At 34.9% G+C, this 20,832-nt stretch overlaps 2 protein-coding genes across 6 annotated transcripts; one reads left to right on the top strand and one right to left on the bottom strand.

The window, feature by feature from the left end:
- Window positions 1-1,623: 1,623 nt before the first annotated feature.
- Window positions 1,624-18,921, top strand: LOC123546133 (uncharacterized). 5 transcript variants are annotated; one of them, XR_008371616.1, is made up of 6 exons: window positions 1,625-2,318; window positions 10,531-10,710; window positions 11,728-12,002; window positions 12,684-13,224; window positions 13,884-14,070; window positions 16,286-16,418. XR_008371616.1 is itself a non-coding variant. In XM_045345165.2 (6 exons), the coding sequence occupies exons 2-6, from the start codon at window positions 13,911-13,913 to the stop codon at window positions 18,037-18,039; spliced, it is 792 nt and encodes a 263-aa protein (XP_045201100.2). In that variant the 5' UTR covers window positions 13,085-13,224; window positions 13,884-13,910; the 3' UTR covers window positions 18,040-18,921. The 5 variants fall into 5 exon arrangements, 3 of the variants coding, with proteins under 3 accessions (XP_053403685.1, XP_045201100.2, XP_045201099.2); XR_008371617.1 differs by lacking the exon at window positions 16,286-16,418 and adding an exon at window positions 14,583-14,722 and having other exon boundaries at window positions 13,884-14,000; XM_045345165.2 differs by lacking the exons at window positions 1,625-2,318; window positions 10,531-10,710; window positions 11,728-12,002 and adding exons at window positions 14,583-14,822; window positions 15,449-15,620; window positions 17,858-18,921 and having other exon boundaries at window positions 13,085-13,224; window positions 13,884-13,959; window positions 16,286-16,434.
- LOC123556021 (uncharacterized) lies at window positions 17,755-20,541 on the bottom strand. The gene is made up of 4 exons (XM_045346610.2): window positions 20,363-20,541; window positions 19,921-20,042; window positions 19,403-19,577; window positions 17,755-18,204 (listed from the first exon to the last, which is right to left on the bottom strand). The coding sequence occupies exons 1-4, from the start codon at window positions 20,539-20,541 to the stop codon at window positions 18,045-18,047; spliced, it is 636 nt and encodes a 211-aa protein (XP_045202545.1). The 3' UTR covers window positions 17,755-18,044.
- Window positions 20,542-20,832: the final 291 nt, after the last annotated feature.

Genomic DNA, 20,832 nt, shown 5'->3' with positions numbered 1-20,832 from the left:
TAATACAAGTATAGTAATACTAGTAAATATATTAAATCTCTAATATTAGAGATACACTAAAAGTGAATACAAAAAAGTGTCTTACCGACCCATGTTACCACAGAAAAATGTATTTACTTTTTACATAGGACTTATAATAAAAAAGTTATAAAAATACCTAAAATATTGAAAATCTAAAAATAGGATTTCTAAAAATAGACTAATTTCTGGAATTTAAGGGGAAGAAACTCAGTACAAAAGTTAAAAAAAGGTTACTTCCCTTTGGCTCTAAGCCAATCAGAATGAGATATAGTGAAAATACATCAAAATTAACCTTAAATTATAGGTAAAAGGGGACACAATTCAAGAAAAAATAGTATCAGAGTTATGCACCTTGTGTCACATGATGTGGGTGATGAGGTGGAACATCTATTTTAAGTCTGAATCAAATCCATTCAGTAGTAACTGAGATATAGCGAAAATACATCAAAATTAACCTTAAATTCTAAGTAAAAAGGGGCATAATTCATGAAAAATTGGTGTCAGAGTTATGCACCTTGTGTCACATGATGTGGGTGATGAGGTGGAACATCTATTTTAAGTTTGCATCAAATTCATTTTGTAATAACTGAGATATAGTGAAAATACATCAAAATCAACCTTAAATTTAAAGTAAAAGGGGACATAATTCATAAAAAATTATGTCAGAGTTAAGCACCTTATGTCACATGATCTGGGTGATGAGGTGGAACAACTATTTTAAGATTGAATCAAATCTATTTAGTAATAACTGAGATATAGTGAAAATACAACAAAATTAACCTTAAATTCTAAGTAAAAGGTGACATAATTCATGAAAACTTGGTGTCAGAGTTATGCACCTTGTGTCACATGATGTTGGCACATGATGTGGGTGATGAAGTGGAACATCTATTTTAAGTTTGAATCAAATCCATTTGGTAATAACTGAGATATAGTGAAAATACATCAAAATCAACCTTAAATTTGAAGTAAAAGGGGACATAATTCATAAAAAATTACGTCAGAGTTAAGCACCTTATGTCACATGATCTGGGTGATGAGGTGGAACAACTATTTTAAGTTTGAATCAAATCCATTTAGTAATAACTGAGATATAGCGAAAATACATCAAAATCATAAAAAGGGGCATAATTCATAAAAAATTGGTGTCAGAGTTATGCACCTTGTGTCACATGATGTGGGTGATGAGGTGGAACATCTATTTTAAGTTTGAATCAAATCCATTTAGTAATAACTGAGATATGGTGAAAATACAACAAAATTAACCTTAAATTCTAAGTAAAAGGGGACATAATTCATGAAAACTTGGTGTCAAGAGTTTAGCACCTTGTGTCAAATGATGTGGGTGATAAGGTGGAACATGTATTTTAAGTTTGAATCAAATCCATTTGGTAATAACTGAGATAATAGATTTCGGGACGGGACGGGACGGGACCGGACGCGACGTGACAAAACTGACTACTATATACCCCCCCTCAAACACCCCAAACATGTTTGGTGGGGGTATAATTAAAACAAACTATTATAAAGTCAACTGCCAAAAATCATATATGGGTATATGAATTAGAAGTAATTTTTTACAGTAAACACGGTAAACAAACTCAAAAAGTAAAAAAAAAATCATTATATTGCAAAAAATGATGATTTTGTAAATCGTTTTTTTCCGTAGCGCGCTCGTTAATTTCCGCCGCTCTTTCCGATGATGACGTAGGAATATCCCCAGCGTAATTGACCTCGCGACCTGTTCACTCGCATGTGTAATTTTCCCGCGGATACATCATTTACTACACAGTGTCATTTGTGATTTTACATATTTTGTGTGACAGTGATTCAGTCTGGACATTGTTGTTAAAGTGAAAACAGTTTTTTTAATCTACGTGCGTTAAATAGAAGAACAAATCATGGTGCACTGTGTTGCATTTGGGTGCAACAACAAAAGTGACGATGGGACGAAAGGGTTCTTCCTCTTTCCGAAGGACGAGAACTTACGTCAAAAATGGACGAATAATTTGAATTCTCTGAGAAGTGTGGATGGGAAGTTAGTTCCGTTTGTGCCAAGTAAGACGTCTCGTGTATGTCTAAGACACTTTACCGATGACAGTTTTGTGCATTCGCCAAGTGTAATGAAATCAGTTGGGTTGACACTAAAACTACAATTAGTGAAAGGGGCAGTGCCAACTGTTTTTCCTGAGACAGTTTCCTACAAGGAAAACAGGAAACCAGTTTCCAACTGTCTGGGTCCAGCAAAGAGAAAAAGGACCACCTATGGTGCCTTCGAGAAAAGGAACCGTAAAGCGGTAAGCATGTAATTTAATCAAATTTAGATTACTGAGAATGAAGTTACTTAGTCGAACTAATCCGACACAAACAGTTGCATTTTATAATTTGTGGAATTAATCTGACGTATAGTATGTTTCGTCAAACTGTAACGGTGACTGCAAACGTCAGAAATTAAAAAGCAGCCACTCGGCGACAAATAGTAAGCTTTTCTACCATGAAGTCGGTGTAGGTCTATTGCAGGTAAATAATTTTTATGAGTGCAAAATGTAGTAGTCTTCCGACTCATCAGGAATCCTTATTTTATGATATTGCCATCCCTCTCAGCAAGTCACAGTAATTTGACATTCAGATTGTTTTGTATAATATATTTGTGGCAATCTGAAAAAAATATCTCAACATTCCCTAGGATCGTGTCAAATTTGTTGGACTACATATGAAAATTACAATACTTAGTTGACTATTATTAGCTGGTACTTTTGATCAGGTCTGACCTAATTATCCCCGACTGTATCTTTTTTTTTTTTTTAATTTTCTTAGGATTATTTCTCACCACCACATTTATAGGAGACGCGCATGCAGTTCTGGATTAAAGCACTATAAATAGATTAAGAATTCCACTTGTTTCCTGTCATTTGTATATGAGATACATCAAGAGCAAATTAACATAACATTTGAAATCATCTCCCAGTTTCAAAAATAAAATATAACTATAGTCCTCTTTGTGAATACTGTTCTCATTATATCCGTATTGATAACTCAAAGGGACCTCCTAAGCCAGCCCTGTAGTGGTTGTCTAAGGTGTGGTAACCGGACCCCCTAGTCAAGTTGCGTTTTAGAATTAAAATGAGAAACATTGATGTTTGACAGGACTATCAAATTAATGTAGTAATTTATTTTAGAAAAAAAGAAAGGGCTTTAGGAATAAGGTACTATCAATGAATAAAAAGGACAAAATACATCCGTCATCTGGTTAGTTTGAGAAAGGCAGAATATAAATCTGTCCTTTGATTTTGTTGAAGAAAAAAAACTTGAAAAAATATAAATCTACAATTTTTAAGATAATCATTATCAATTTTTAAATGAAATAAGGTAATATTTTGATTATAATGGGGGTTCAAATGAATGAGTTTAGACCTAAATCTGTCTCGGATATAATTACCTCATCTCAGTTTGACAAATGCAAAAAGATAATTAATTTGTAGAATAGAATTACCGGTATGAAGGTTTACATTTCAGCATGATCAGAAATCTGAAGCTCAGGGATGTACTTTAAAAAAGAAATAGAAGAAAAGATGATTTTCATTTACCTTACTAGACTGTGGCGGATAAATAAACCAACAATTAGATCTAGCAGAATAATTGCAACGTTGTTTTACTAGATATAATTATGAAGCGGATGTTTTCAGTTTTGGGGGTAGGGGGAGTTACAAAGACATTTATTTACTGATAGCATGTTGAAAATGTTACAAAACATTTATAATCATGTGTCAGTTTCTTGTAGGTGATGCATATTACAGAAATGATAATTAACATTTCAAATTTGCTGATCATGTACTATAATTTTGGTATTTTTATGCAAGGTATAAAAGCACCCATTGGACTTCTAGCTGTAAAGTAGTAGTAAACAATCAGTGTGGGGAATCACGTGACCCAAAATGGTACGGAACACGGAATTCAACATGGCGGATTTCTGACTTTTTTACTAATTTTCAAAGGTTAGTAAAAACTACAGCATCTATTTCGCTCGTTTTATAGCGCAGTCTATGCGCATTTTAATGCTCTTTCCAGCGATGTATGTGTCTTGTCTACGTTTCTTCTAGTTTCTGAGTTACCTTCGAGGTTTTGACCGAACCGAGGATAATTTTCTGTAAAAACGCAATGGTACGATACACGTAATTACTCTTTGCACACAAAAATCTATGTAATATGCAGTTTTTCGTACTTGTTTCAATCTGTAACTGTTAGATCTTTATCATATAGTAACCATGCACAGTGTTTCTTTATGATTTTTCGTGAATTCTTGTAAAAGATCGACAAACTATTGAAATGGTACGCGACACGTGCTATGATACGCAACACGTATTAACTGTTTGCAGTCTGATACGCAACGCGTGCATGTGTCACCAACGGCGATTTAACTTCCAATTCGCGTCATAATTAATTTATTGAACTATTTCAAACTTGGTTTTCAGTTTTTAAAATCGTTCAGAAGCACTGCAATCTTTATTTATGTTTAAACAGGTCAGCACGCTAAGACTTTCATGTTTCAAAATTACATAAAATCTATTAATCTTATTTCAAAATGGCGCAGTTGTTTAGTTTTCTAATCTTGTATACTTTTCTTCTACAGAAATGGCAAAACCTAAGAAGAAACGGAGTCTGACACTTGGGGAAAAAGAAGTGGATAAAGAAGCAAAACAAGAATATCAATATTAAACTAACTTTCCAATTGCCGCAATGCGCCAGGAAATCACCAGCGAGAAAACCAACAAAAAGACTGCTTACGCCATCTGAATCCCCTCTACAACTTATATCCAGCAAACTGAAGAATTAAGTCGTTTAGGTCACCTGTCGCTTGCAAAAAAACAAACATACAATAACTCTCGATTAAAGTTAAAGTCTTCAAGAACACTTTTTTGACCTGTGGAGGAAAACAGTGATATATACAGACGATGTAGAGCACTTCTTAAACACTGGATTGCAAGTGTGAAGAGCTGCATAATACACACAATGTAGTCCCCGTTGATGTGGCTGATGAAGCAGTTAATGAAAATCTATTGTCAGAAGTTTTCTCGGTATTATAAGAGGAAGGTGGACTTGATGAAGTAATGATAAAATTTCTAAAATTGGTTAAAGATAAAAAATTCCACTGAAGAGTATAGCATTTTTTGTGGATGGAGGTTGTTTGTTGGTTTGGGTGCACTAATACAACACAAATGAGATACTCGAACAAAACTAAGATGTTTTGGAAACTTTGCTGGAGAATGTTTGGAGGACGGTTTATTCGTTTTATGAGCGGATACAAAAATAGGGAAGACAACGTATTGGGAATGTCAGATCCAGGGCTGGCATCACCCTAAACATCTTTGATAAACATTGCCGTACCAGATTTGCTAGTGTTTATACCATTTAGTTACAAATAAGTTTTACAAGCTGACTTTTTTAATGAAAATCATATTAAGTATCGTGCTAAAATCATCTAAAATTTGAACTAATTATTGAACTCTAAATAAATGTTACTATATACCTTTCTGTCGCATTTTTAGTCGATAGTTTCGATAGTTTCTTCATGGAAACATTTAACAGAAAACGTTTTATTTTGCAGTATCATTGAAAAAAATACTACACTACATTTTGTATATGGGGTCTGGCAAAAACAAAGAGAAATATCAAACAGGGAATGCCACGCACCAAAAGCGCAGCCTCCTCAAAACGAACCCCCCGCACGCAAACGCGTGCACCACACACACACACACACACACACACACACACACTCAAAGCTTACACATCGGGACAAAACGAACAACACACACACACACTCAAAGCTAACACATAAGGACAAGACGAACAATAAGCATACACACGCGCGCACACAAAGTCAACACACAAGGACAAAACGAACAAACAAAGGAACACAGTGGGGCACCGCCTTGGAACGGTCAGTGGCAAAACACCCCTGGGGAGCTTAAACCGGTTTATGGTGCGCACCCAACCTCACTCTTACCCCCACCATGTTCCAAAGACATGGGACAGTGTAAATAAACCTACCCCCTTGACCAGGCCAACATTATCTGCTACCCCTGTACAGTATCTTTTAACGTTATGGTACATCCCGAGACATAAAACAATCATACAAAATAAATAGTCTTCATCGGATCACGTTTTGAAAAGTTCACCCACCACACCATGTTTGCGAACTGGGTGAGCTTTTATATTATGTACGACTGTTCTATGTCTCGGGATGTACAATACTGCATATGGGCGTAGCTAATATGGGGTCTGGCCAAGCGGGCATGTTTTTCAGACCCCATGGGTCTGTGTAATATTTTTGGAGCGAAAAAATCGTCTTGGTATTTCTGTAATTGTTTCATAATACTCTACTCGCGATTTTATGGATTTTGTGTTACTATGTTTATAGTTGGCATTTTTATGTGACGGTATCACCATTTTGACGTTGTTTCTAGTTTCAGTTTGGTATATCCATATATATATATATTGTGTGTGTGTGTGTGTGTGCGTGTGTGTGTGTGTGTGTGTATATATACTTGCAATTTGCTCAAGTATTATTTATGTGTGAGTAAAGTGTGATTTAACCAGGAGTTCAAGTTAAATAAGCATTTTATATTTACATACAAAAGATGAACAATTAATAAATAATTATAATAATTCATAATTTTGTTTTTTGGTGGCTATATTGTCCATTGAAACAGTATTCCAGATACTTAGAAGCGGAAAGAGGCTTTGGAAGAACCAACACAAGATCCAAACTACCTAGTTTTCTCATATAAAGAGGCTGTTATTAGTTGGGCTCTAACGTAAACCCTCTATCTTTTCAATTTCACAGTGATTAGAAACTTGAGTAACAGTTCGGTTACTTCTTTATTGCAATTAAAAACATAATTAAACAAGTTATGTCACAAAAACATGTGCAAAAAAAAACCCATATCATTTTTTTCAATTGACAAAAAAGCTATCAAAGCTCATTTTCATTATCTATACAGAATCTATACAGCAAGCTTCCAACAATAAATTAAAACAAATCAAAGAAGAACACTGTCATTAGAAATTTCTTTTTCTCAATGTCATCAAGTCTTTCTATTCCCATTGAGTATGCAAATTTATAACACATAATGTCCTTTGGCATAAAATTTAGCTCCATGATTGTACTCACACTGTTTTCACATTGTTTACTGAATATATCAATTTTTCCCTAAAGTTTACTATTAAAAACATCGGTTCTTTCTTCACTCAGTATCTATTTCACTTCCCGTAATTGTATTAAATTCCTCGTCTCATTTAGTGTAGATTTACATCACATTCCTTTTCACATTAAGTACTCAAATATTTTTTCTTTTCTCCAATTGTATTTATATCATCCTCCTTTTATTTTCGGTACTAATATCGTAACTATTTCTTTTCTCGTTCATATGCACTTCTCAGTCCAGTCCCATCCTCTTCATCGGTAGCATTTTAGATTCATTCGTCCTAGTCTTCTCCCACCTTATACACAGAGCTCCTTTCTGAACTGCGTTCCTTGATGTACTAACAGTACCCTGTTTTCTTCTCCCAGGAAGTCTCTTTCTGCTTGCAGTATCGAACATGTGATTTCTTCACATTTCTTCACACAGTAATTCAGTATTTAAGAAGCGTTCTACATCGTCTCTGGTATCACTGTTTTCCTCTACATGTCCAGAAAGTGATCTTGAAGACTTTCATCGGGAGTTATTGTAAACTGTTTTTTTGTTGTTTTTTTTGGAAACGTCAGGGGACCGAATTCACTTTATATTTTATTTGCTGGAGATATGTTGTACATAGGGTATTTAGATGGCGTAAGCAGCCTTTTCGCTTGTGATTTCTTGACGGATTGCGGCAATTGGAAAGTTACTTTGATATTGACATTCTTGTTTTGCTTCTTTATCCACTTCTTTTCCCAAGTGTCAGACCCGGTTTCTTCTTAGGTTTGGCGATTTCTGTAAAAGAAAAATAAACAAGATTAGAAAACTGCGCCATTCTGAAATAAAATAAATATTTTAAGTAATTTTGAAACATGAAAGTCTTAGAGTGCTGACCTCTTTAAACATAAATAATGATTGCAGTGCTTCTGAACGATCTTAAAAGTGAAAACCACGTTTGAAATAGTTAATGAATTAATTATGACTCAATTTTGAAGTTAAATCGCCGTTGGTGACACATGCACGTGTTGCGTATCAGACAGCCAACAGTTAGTACGTGTTGCGTATCATAGCAAGTGTCGCTTACCATTTCAATAGTTTGTCGATTTTTCGCAAGAATTCGCGAAAAATCATAAAGAAACACTGTGCATAGTTACTGCATGATAAAGATCTAACAGTTACAGAATGAAACAAGTTCGAAAAACTGCATATTACATAGATTTTTATGAGCAAAGAGTAATTACGTGTATCGTACCATTGTGTTTTTAAAGAAATTATCCTCGCTTCGGTCAAAACCTCGAAGGTAACTCAGAAACTAGAGAGAACGTAGACAAGACACATACATCGCTGGAAAGAGCATTAAAATGCGCATAAACTGCGCTATAATACGAGCGAAATAGATGCTGTAGTTTTTACTAACCTTTGAAAATTGGTAAAAAAGTCAGAAATCCGCCATGTTGATTTCCGTGTTCCGTACCATTTTGGGTCACGTGATTCCCCACACTGAACAATGTACAATCCCCAGTTTATATAAATTGATGCCAATCAAGAGGTTGCTTTGATCTCAGCTCCTGAAACTTAATTGGTGGCATACCTGTCCTCTAAGCTTGTCATAAACCACCACAGATGTGTACATAGTGCCTGCAGGGCATGAACTTTATCTTAGTGATCAGTATGGCACAATACACAAGGTGCCATAAAACCCTGAAACAAGGGTCAGCTGGAGTTCTTTGCAAACTAATTAGTATCTTATATATACAGACTGATTGTAATGATTGTAACTAAGGCATGTACTTTAAAATTTGCATGTTACAGCAATTACTAAAGCTGAACAGAAACAATAATTAACTACAGTTTTAAATTACCAAAGTTGAAAACCTAAGAACAATCTTTTCTGCATAATTACAAATAATAAATGGACATAGTACTATTATTATAGATAATTAAAAAAAAATAATAATAATTTAAAAATTGCTGTTATACCTTAGCTGTACGGTGACAACCTTTAATTTTAAAAACAAACTCTGACTGGCGACACTGAATTTTGACCAAAATTTATAGGCTTATAAAACTGTTTCTTGCAACCTTTGTTTTTGAAAATATGGATGATCATGATAGGATTTTGTTGTAACTATGTAAATAGCACAAATGTTCACACAATGAGGCACCTTTGTTTATTACTGGCTGTATAGAAACATCAAGACTTCTTTCCTGTGGTACGATATTTATGTTACATCTGTTTGATCTATCTGTACTTGTATTGTATAAAGGAGTTTTATGTGGACATAAAAAAATATATATTTTATTATATACCTTCGTAGATATAAATTATATAAATTCTGTAAAAATAAAAATCGGCTTGTATTTCACAATTTATATATGAACAGACAAAAATTCCATATTGTACCTTTTAAATTCCGTATTGTACTTTCCGTATTGTATGATGCCGGACTGTTTTCATTAATGTGAATGAGCCGGCACATTTCTATAAATAGCGCACATAAACAATTCACTATGTTCCATATATATTTTTTATAAACATTGACAATTTTGTTTAAAGAACAAAACAAGAATCAAAATGGTAAAGGTATATAATAAAAGGGTCATTATAACAGTAAACAGATTTGGGACTTTGTATTCGCGGCTCTCGTGGATTTTGCAAGGTCGGATCACACTCGGTGCTTGCGTGCCTTGTGAGATCCGATCTAGCAAAATCCACTTGAGCCGAATACTGCGTCCCAGATCAAGCTACTGTTATATTTACCCTATTTTATTTGCTCATGTATATAGTGACAACTTGTGAGCTTGTGGTTCATGTTCTTTGATCCTAAAATTGTCAGTCCACAAATCGTTTGAGCATGAAGAGACATTATGATATTGTCTGATTAAAAGTTTATTCCAGGGGTCATCTGTATATTAGTCATGCAGAGCTAGAAATTTGTCATCAAGCTAACTCGCAGCTTTGTGCCAAGGTGTTGGCCGGAAAAAAAAATTATGAAGTTTGGTCATATAATGAATGTTACAAAAAGTATTTGTTTCTAAACTACTTCTAAAAAAATGCAAAATCAAGAGAAAAAGATGACTGTATCGGGAATCGAACTTGGACTGCCGCAACAATGTCAATAATTATGCAGCGCCATGAGAAAACCAACATAGTTGCTTTGCGACCAGCATAGATACAGACCGGCTTGCACATTCGTGCAGTCTGGTCAGGATCCATGCCATTCGATTTCAAAGCCTATTGCAATTAGACAAATTGTTAGCGAATAGCATGGACCCTAACCAGACAGCAATAATACCTTTAATAACTTAATTCTTGATTTCTATATATTTTCAGTGTGTTGATGAACTGATCATGTCACATCAGCTGCTGCAGAAAGAAGAAGAAGAGAAACGGCGAATTGAAGAGGAACTTCATTTAGAAGAAGTTGAGCTTGGTCATGCACCAGCAGTGAAATCCATATCATCAATTGAGCTGCATGGTAATGCTACTTCACGAGCCTGTCAGACAACTGAGGTATGTTATACTTCAACACATACGTATTGATTAATGTTTGCAATTAGTATCCTCAGAGTAGAGGTCTAGTTGCTGTGTAAACTCTACAGCCACTATAAATTTACATGTATTATGAATATTAATGCATTACGTTTTGTCTCTACAAATCATAATGTTTTGTTCATAATAGGATATAACTACAGAGGCTATTCAAATTGTATACAATTATGTCCCTTTCCTTTTCAAAACATGTAGAAAATCAGAGCCAAAACTGATGAAGTCAGCATATAAAAGAATATTTTTTTCTAAAAGAAAAAAGATTTCTGGTTGGTAGCTAGACTGGCTCCTAGACTATAATAGATCTTTTCTACACTTTTTATGATTAAATTTAGTGAACTGAGGAAGTCTATATTCTATGTCCAATTTCATAATTTCAACATCAGTTCTCTGTGAAAATCTCTAAAATAGACTGGCTTTTGTCTCTGTGAAATTGAATTTTGTCAAAAAAAGGGAAAAATGTAGAAATATATTTATTAGGCTAGTCTAGTCGGTAGCCGACTTATAACACTACATTGTATGTATGTGAAATGCTGAAATGATTTTAGATGAGAAGTCTCTTACTAAAGACCCTAGTAATGTTCAGATATGTAGCTGACACTGCAACAACTCCAAAGTTAATTATACACTCGACTATAGTAGCTTAATTCAGTCAGTATTTCTATATTTGCACTAGTTTTCATAATAAATAATGAAACCGGTAATAGACGAAAAAAGATTACAAGCTATTAGTTTGCAACGTTCCTGTACGTAGCTGTAGTCTGTATTGAGTTCAACAGAATTTTATTGTGCACCCCTCCCCCCACCCCACGAGTGGTGGGGGCTATAGTTATGGTTTGGTCTTGTTTGTGTGTCCGTCTATGTGTCTGACCAAAATGATCGAAGAAGAGGGGCCATTTCTAATTATTAATAAGAATAAAAGAGGAATTTTTGTTTGTGATGCTCAGTAACAGAGGAATCATTTTCATTTCCAGTTGATAGCAAGTCGGCCTACGGAACATAAAGGTTAAAGTCAGAGAGTGTGGGACACTTGCAGTGACTGAAACAAAGGACATGATGTGTGGCCCAGACCAGTGTACACCTTCAGTTGAGAAGAGTTTCCAATTCCCAGAAAATGCCTGCTATGATGACCCAGCTGAACAGTCTGACGAGGAGTATGTCGACAATGTGGAAGAAGACCCAGACTGGGAACCATCTGCTGATGACTTGGCAGATCTAGACGAGGATGGAGATGATGATGAAAACGCAACTGTTTGGTAATTTTGTTGCTTGTGAACATTATCATAAATAACATGCCAGTGTATGAGAGACAGGGTTTGTTTCATTGTTGAATAAAAATGTCTTGCTCCAATTAACTGAGTAAATTTGTAAATATGTGTATATGTAAGATATATTGATATGTAACAGAAATGCAAGCAGTTAAGATTTCCACGGTTTTATGACATCACATTACCTATGGGACACTTGAATCATTGCAGATTTACCAATATTATGCCTATAAAAATTTCCCATGATTTATATTTTATGATGGTTGCAACATTGATACTGCATTCTGAAGGCAAACTATTGGTAAAACATTCTTAAGGCCTGAGTGTTGAAAAACAGTTTTATTGAAATAAGTGAAAGTAGGTCTATGGTAGCAAACAAATACAACCCAAAAGGAGGTACCCTATTAAGGGTCTATTATGTTTAGTTTATCGCCAGTCTGAGAACAAAGCTTATTTATAGCTTATTGTCTGAAGTTGAGATTCATACGACACCAGCTGTACTATACTATGTATATATGGCAGAAAGTCAAAATCAGCTACCTGATGAATATGTATTACCCAGTTTCAAGCTCATAAACATACAAATAACTAAATAATACCAGTATTGTATAAACTGGTCAAGTTTAATATAAAGCAGTTTTGTAATATATTTTTTTCATATTTTTTCAGGCACGACTGTATAGAAGACCATGCACCAGACCTAATGAAAGAAGAAAAATTCATTGTTTTTCAGAGTTGTCTTCTGTCTCTGTTAAGGTTGTGCCACATATATTCCGGGGTGTGTAGCAACATTAAGAAGAAAGTGGTGGGCAGCATGGTAATTTTTGAAAGTGTTTGTGAAACTGGACATTCAAGGATCTGGCGTAGCCAACCGGTGGTTAGTGGTGCTCCAGTTGGGAACGTGTTATCAGCAGGTGCCTTGGTGTTTTCAGGACTATCACCGTCAAAACTTTTCAACTTTTTCAAATTTACAAACATTTTAATGATCAAGGAAAGAACATTTAACAGATACCAGAAATCGTTTGTTATTCCGGCAATAGCGAATACATGGCAACAGAAACAGAACGAGACCCTCCTGGCATGTAGAGGGAGAAGTATTCGTGTAGGTGGCGATGCTAGGTGCTGCTCTCCTGGACATACTGCCAAATATGGAAGCTACACATTGATGGATTTAGAGACAGGCATGGTGTTAGCTACAGAATTAGTATAAGTAAGTCCTTGTTAAGGAAAATACCATTTGTTGGAAGTTTTGTCTTGTTTAAAGATACAAATGGAGGCTGTCAACCCTTACCCTGATAGATTTCTATAATGAACTTGTCCAGATTTCAGTTTTGACAGTGCCTTTGACTGTAAAAAGGGGTACTGACCAAAATGATACTGACCATATGGCAAACAGTGAAGATCTTGATCAGACTGCATAGATGTCATGCTGATGATGATCTACACTGGTCGCAAAGGCAGAATCAGTTATGTCCATTCTGTAGTAATTGCAGATGTAATTAAAGCATATGTACTTACTTATATATACAAGGCCGTGTATAAGTGATAGTATGTGCACAGAGGTATTCGATTTGAACCCAACTACAGTATAATTTTGCCTCAATCTCTGTACAGTTCTGTTATGTGGAATACAGTAGCTGAGTACTTGTTATGTGGAATAAAGTAGCTGAGAACAGCTTCTGTTTTTCCTCCACAGTTGAACTTAATCAAGTTAAATGCTGTATAACATACTTTTCACAGAATGTTTTTTTGTTTTTTATAAAGTACTGCCCAGTTATTTTTGGTTTACAGCTGCATGTTAAAAAAGGAAAGATTATATTTGTGATACTACTCTATAGTATTGTGATCTCAAAATAATTCATATTTCAGAGCAATGAAGTGAAGAACTCGAATGCTATGGAATTAGAGGGGTTGAAGAGAACCATGAAAGTTGTGGAAGATATGGGTGTGACTCTGAGCGACACAACCACAGATCGCCATGTACAGGTCCGAAAATATCTCCGTGAAAATAAAGGACATATTAATCACTGGTTTGACAGCTGGCATGTTGCCAAAAGTAAGCTTTTTGTTTCATTACAGCAAAAATCCAAATATCTTTTGAATATAAGCTGCATAAATATACAGACTAAATTGAGGCATTCTATTTTCCACCCACCTCTGCCAGGTGACACTGCATACAAACATATGGAAAGGCAAGCATACATTCTACCTAACGTCCATCGTGTCTCATGTCGGAATTTTGACTGGTTTCATTTTAAAGTAGAAGTATGAGCTTGCATGTTTGTTAGACCAGAAGTAATACTTCCTTCCTGAAAACATGTGCTAGGTTAAAATTTTTCAGACTATTGTAGCAATATTATCAAGCTGTTGTAGCAAGTAAAAAGCTCAGAAAATATAACGGCTATTTACACAATTTGTCTGGTAAGAGAATGAGTTTAACAAGAAATTTTTATGTAAAAACCTGACTCTTCCGATTTCAGCAAAAAGAAATTCCATTCTGGTACTGAAAAGATCATTTTAGCTTGAACTACTTTCATTATTAACCATGTTGTAAATTTTCTGTTTTAGGTGTGAAGACTAAACTTACTACTCTGTGGAAGAAAAGAGGGTGTGAAAAGGTAGCCAAATGGACCCAATCCATTTCAAATCATCTCTACTTCTGTGCAGCAACTAGTGAGGGAGATGGAGATCTAGTTGAACAGAAATGGTTGTCGGTTTTGAACCACATAACAAATAAACACGAAGGCCATGGTGAAAAGTTCCCAAGCTGTACCCACGGGCCAATTGAAAGAGATTGGATTAAAGAAGGTTTGTTAAAAATAATTATTTGTACATATCTTTTTGTTTGCTTTAGTTAAGACCTATGTCTTTAGCAAAAGGAACATCAAATGCAGTCTTTGTGAAAGTAAAAACCAAGTACTCAAGTATACAGAAGTAAAAGAAAATATCACACTATTTTGAATTTTCTCTTTATTTCTTGTCCTTTCAGTTGTATTTCTTGTCCTTTCAGTTGTTTAATAAAAAGGTCCATGCAACATGAAAGTGTCAATTGCCTTAGCAAAAGTACAGGTCCCTGTAAGAAATAAAAAAATTTAAGACTTTGTATTATACAATTCTTTATTAAACATGCAAGTCCATAGTCTTGCACTATCACCAGTCCATTTTCAACTCCAAATTTTGCTGGGCTTAAATGAGTATTTCAAAGAAGAAGAAAGAAATACTATTAATACTTTTTTTTTATTCAGTAAATATACACAACATCATTTATATTAAAAGGTGCATAATTTTATGTTCCTGCAAAAATGATTACAACTTTGAAGTGTATTTTTTACAAGAATTCTTGCTGAGCTATAATTCATGGTCTTTTGTGTTCATGTGAATACTAGTTGTGGCTGTGCCGCTGTTGCCTAAGAAATGATATATAAATGTTACAGGTTCCAAAGCTCACAAGGAATTGCAGTTGTTACTTGGAAAGAAGCGGTTGGTAACAGACATCAGAAAGTTGTCACCTGTAGACCAAACCTCAGGCCTAGAAGCTCATCACAAAATTGTATGCCAGTTTGCACCGAAGTTTGTCAGCTTCTCATATGCAGTGATGAAACAAAGGTTAGTTGAAATAAAAATATATAAAAAAAGTTAAAATGTTACTTGTCTGGTCATGAATAAAGTAGAAAAATTTAACCATACTTTACCATAGTGCTTTGAATTTGTATTATGTGCAGTGTGTCTTCCAGTTATATTATCAAATCAGATGACTTGGAAGAAACTTAATGGCTTTGATAGTGGAAATATATGCCTCTGATTTAAGTTTTGGTCATTTTGCGGCACACCTTTGGCACCTTTCCTGATGAAAGCAGGAATTTTTTTCACAATGAGTATGACTGCTAATAGAACACACCAGAATGAGTCAGTCGTTATTGCAATTGTTACGTCCTTTATGTAAAACCAACTAGAGCTGCTTTTTAGGAAAGGGTCTGTCTCCTACAATTGCCTTGTCTTCTGAATAGAAGTGTATGAGTCAACCATGCAGCATGACATCAGACTTACAATGCTTTTGAAACATAAAAATAATGTTTCAACTGCCATAATTCTAAAATGCCTCGACTGACTTTGATAGTTATCGAACTTGGTCAAGACTTATTTGCAAACACATTTTATTCATGTTAGTTGAAGAGAGGATAAGAAATGTTTGACTTGTTGCAGACTGACACATCTGTGTGGTGGGAGACATTTACTAGGGGTCCTGAATATGTTAACATTGCTTCTTTCAGAATAAATCTAGCAGCCTTGCACACCTGTTCAAATGCCGGCAGAGCACAGGCCATCACAAGGGATGGGCAACTTCGTTACAGCTTGTCGTACCCAAAGTACAAAGGTGGAAAGCATATTGTGAAGCCAGTTATGGAGGAATGCAGCTATGGTAAGGAGTGACTAATTTTGCTAACAAGACTTTTCTCACTTACCAGACTTTTTAACAGTTTATTTTTAATACTTTAACAGTTCAGACTGTCTGTTAAGTGAAAATGCCAAGAACTAGTGGCAGTAATATAATTTTGGAGTTAAATAGTCTAAACCATAGGTTTGATAGTCAGAATTGTTGCTGAAGGACCTATTGCCCCAGGGTCAATATTTTTTACTTCCAACAGTTGTCAAAGGATGCTGAAAATACTTGAATTTTTATTGAATATTTTAGGTTTTTTATTACCTCCCTTTATGACTGCAACTATACTGAACAGAAAAAGAAACTATACAGATGTATAACTGGTATATTTTGAAATAAAAGCTAATTTTTCAAATTTGAATAGTTTCTTCATACCAAAATAACACTTGAAGATCTTCACATGATAATTTATTTTTTTTATCAACCAACCTTAAGTCAGTTATGGCCCCTGGCTTAGTAAAAAATTGGTCATTTTAATGTTGTGTCGCGCATAGCTCCAAAAGTATTTGACCTAGAATCACCAAAGTTTACAGGAATGTTGGTCAGCATGTGTAGTTGTGCACCTGGGGTTTCGCGTCCGGATTCATTCAGTCTTGTAGAAGTTATGGCCCCTGACTTTGTAAAAATTGGTCATTTTAATGTTGTGTCGTGCCTAGCTCCAAAAGTATACGACCTAGAGTCACAAAACTTTACAGGCATGTTGGTCAGCATGTGTAGTTGTGCACCTGGGATTTCGCGTCCGGTTTCATCCAGTCATGTAGGAGTTATAGCCCCTGACTTAGTAAAAAATTGGTCATTTTAATGTTGTGTCGCGCATAGCCCCAAAAGTATTTAACCTAGAATCACCAAAGTTTACAGGAATGTTGGTCAGCATGTGTAGTTGTGGACCTGGGGTTTCGCATCCAGATTCATTCAGTATTGTAGGAGTTCTGGCCCCTGACTACTGTCATGTAGTGGGGGCATCTGTGTCCCATGGACACATTTCTAGTTTTAATAATAATACTTTAATATAAAACTAGATAGTTTCTTTTGCTGTTCAGTATATAACAGTTTGTGCACAGTGTTAAAAGTACATATAGTGCTGTTCAAACGATGCAAGACCAGTTATAATACACATTCATGGACCAGCAATTTATATTATCAGTTATTTGACAATTATAGATCACAAAGTTTTGTGTGGAATGGATGCAATGAAAGGGATATGTTTCTAACAATTTGATATTTAGAGACGAAATAATGTAATTGTTCATTTAAGAGGAAATTTTTTACTTGATTTTAATTAAACTGAAAAGCGAATAATAACTGTATTACATTTAATTTCATGTTTACATATTAAACACTTTAAAACAAAAACATTTTCTTATATGTAACATTGAAAAGTCTATTTTTGTGGTTATTTCAGACTATATTGATGATCTGAATACAGAGCTCATTCGACTGCGCAAGACGTACAACTCTCACAGGAAAGCACAGGATGCTGCTCATAAACTGTATATCTCACCACCACCACTTTCGTCAGGAGCAAGCCATGTTTTGAAGTCAGATGCGATTCTCGCTCACAGGTCCAGATTTTCAGGACAATGAAATAATTATAAGTTCCGAGCATATCTGTACCCAGTGTATTCCTCAGAAGGGAAGTTAGCTCTGATAGCAGTAACTGCACAGGAAGGTAACACACGTCTGTCATGTTTTGCGAGACGATGCCAAATCCAACGTGCCAGTCTGCGATAGGCCACATATCTGTATGTTCTGAAATGAACAGAAAAATGATTAGACATTTTCAAATGTTATTGGCAACTTTCAATGAGACAGATGTTTTTTCTTTCATTTCAAGGTTTGTGTTACTAAATATATAGAATAATGTTTTCTTTCAGTAATAGTCTGGTGCCCTCAAGAAGCATTCAGATTTCACGTATATGCTTTTTCTACCACAAGGGAGAAGTTTTTTTTTTCGGTTTGGTTTTTACACGAAATGTACTTGTAACATTAAACTTGATCTGACTTTTTTTTGTACTTTCCTGTTGTTAAAAAATGTTGCAAGAAGTTACATTAATGGATGACTGCAGACCTGTCATGTAATAACAAATTGTTTAAAATGTTAGTAAATACATTTTTGCCAAACTGTTGTTATGTAAATAAATTGTTGTTATGTAAACACATAGTTGCCAAACTGTTATGTAAATACATTGTTGCCAAACTGTTGTTATGTAAATAAATTGTTGTTATGTAAATGAATTGTTGCCAAACTGTTGTTATGTAAATAAATTGTTGTTATGTAAACACATAGTTGCCAAACTGTTATGTAAATACATTGTTGCCAAACTGTTGTTATGTAAATAAATTGTTGTTATGTAAATGAATTGTTGCCAAACTGTTGTTATGTAAATAAATTGTTGCTAAACTGTAATGTTAATAAGTTGTTGCCACACTGTTATTTATATGTAAATATATTATTTTCATTCATGATCGATCTTGTTTACTTATTTATATTTGTAAACCTAGGTATTTACATGTCCATCTTTCAATTTGGACAGTACCAGAACTATTAAAAGCGATGCATACAAAACTGATACTGACTAGATAACAATCAGTGCAGATCATGATCAGACTGCACAGCTTCAATTGTGTCCAGCATGATGCGGGTTAAAATACATGTTTATCAAGATCATATCAAGTATTCTATAAAATAGTTCTTGTATGTAACCTGTTATGTCAATCCAAATGGCCATTCAACATTCCAAAAGCAAGAACTTCCATGCAGTAGTAATTGGAGTAAAATGACTGCAGTACTTCCAGTTACATTGTATAAACCATACTGTTCAAGACAACATACATTGCACTACCTTTATTTTATATGACTCTTCTTAGTTTATTCAAAGAGCTATAAAAATAGTATTTTATACTTCTTTGGTTTATTTAATGGTCTCACTTTAGGAGAAAAACTTACTCATGAACAGGTTCCTCATCTCCAATAGGCCCATTCCGTTGTAGAAATTCATAGAAGGACACTTCCACAACATCTCTGTTCAAGCAGTTTCCAACAAAACCAGGGTGTTGTGTTATACATGTAAAACCATCGAGTTTCTCGGCTAGGTCTGGAAACTCGTGGCAACATTTACACTCTTATACCAGTCTGCATTGCACTGCAGTTTCTACATTCACACCTGAAAATTCAAATGAACATGTCAGAATGAAAAAAATAAAGACGTCGGAGTGCTTTATCATCTAATTTACCACGGTTCATCATTCATGATAACCACGCAATCGGGCTAAAACCCTAGTAGTTCTATTTTATGCAAGCATATGAATTCTGAACCATGGTAAATTAGACGATAAACCACTTGAAGATCTTTATTATTTATATAACACACGGTCTATTATTTATATAACACACGGTCAGTATAGAGTAACATTTGGGTACACACAGCTGACGAGAATAATTGCGGTTTTATTTTTCTGGACTACCCTGATTCAACTGAAACACAATACACAGATGAAAGAGACCTTGATTGTTTGAGATATCTGTGTAATCCATTTCTAGCCATGTGGCTTGATCAGCGTTCCTGATCTCAGATTTGTGTGGCTGACTGCAGAGTCCGGTTTGACAAATGCTTGCATATTGTACTATCAACAGACTATCAACTCCAGTAATGTAAACTAGCTGTTTTTATTTAGTGACAAAGACTGTCACAAACAAATGTTTAACATTAGGTATATGGGCATTTTCTCAAACAAATTTTGGCGTCCAGCCCGAAATATAGGGTCCATAGACATGTCTCGTAGAATAGCATACAATTAGTGTGTGACACCTGCCGCTTAACAAGCTGAATATTTTTTTAATGTAACTGAAACTGAAACATAGATTATCTACTCTATGTTCTGCAATTATGCGTATTCAGGTTATTACCAATCGAGATTTTCCAGTCGTTCGTTTTCCCCGGCTTCGAGGTCGAAATCTTCCTCAGGCTCAGAATCTTCCTCGCTTGAAACAATTTCATCGTTCTCAGTAGCAGGTTCTGGTTCGTACATATACGGCTGTACAACGAAAACATCTTCCAACCCAAATTCATGCGAATCTTCGTCCATTGTCAGATAATTTGATAAATAAAGTGATATTGGCCTATATTCTACGTTGATTAGGAAGTAAATAAATCAGCTGGGGATAAATGTACGTCACTTCCGGTTCAGAGGTCAATCACAATGAAAGGGAGTTAACTCGTACTTCGGCGTGATTTATTGGTTTTTGTATGAGTTATACACAGTACTACATAATATTTTACTAACGGTATTGTTGAGAATCAATTTAATTCATATCACTCTTTATAAATAATAATGAAAATATGCGTTGTAAAAGGGTGGCCACTGACCTTTAAATAA

The sequence above is a fragment of the Mercenaria mercenaria genome, chromosome 7 (genome assembly GCF_021730395.1).
Source record: "Mercenaria mercenaria strain notata chromosome 7, MADL_Memer_1, whole genome shotgun sequence".
NCBI classification, from domain to species: Eukaryota; Metazoa; Mollusca; class Bivalvia; order Venerida; family Veneridae; genus Mercenaria; species Mercenaria mercenaria.
Note: the sequence above shows the minus strand (reverse complement) of the source record. Positions and strands in the feature narration are given on the sequence as shown.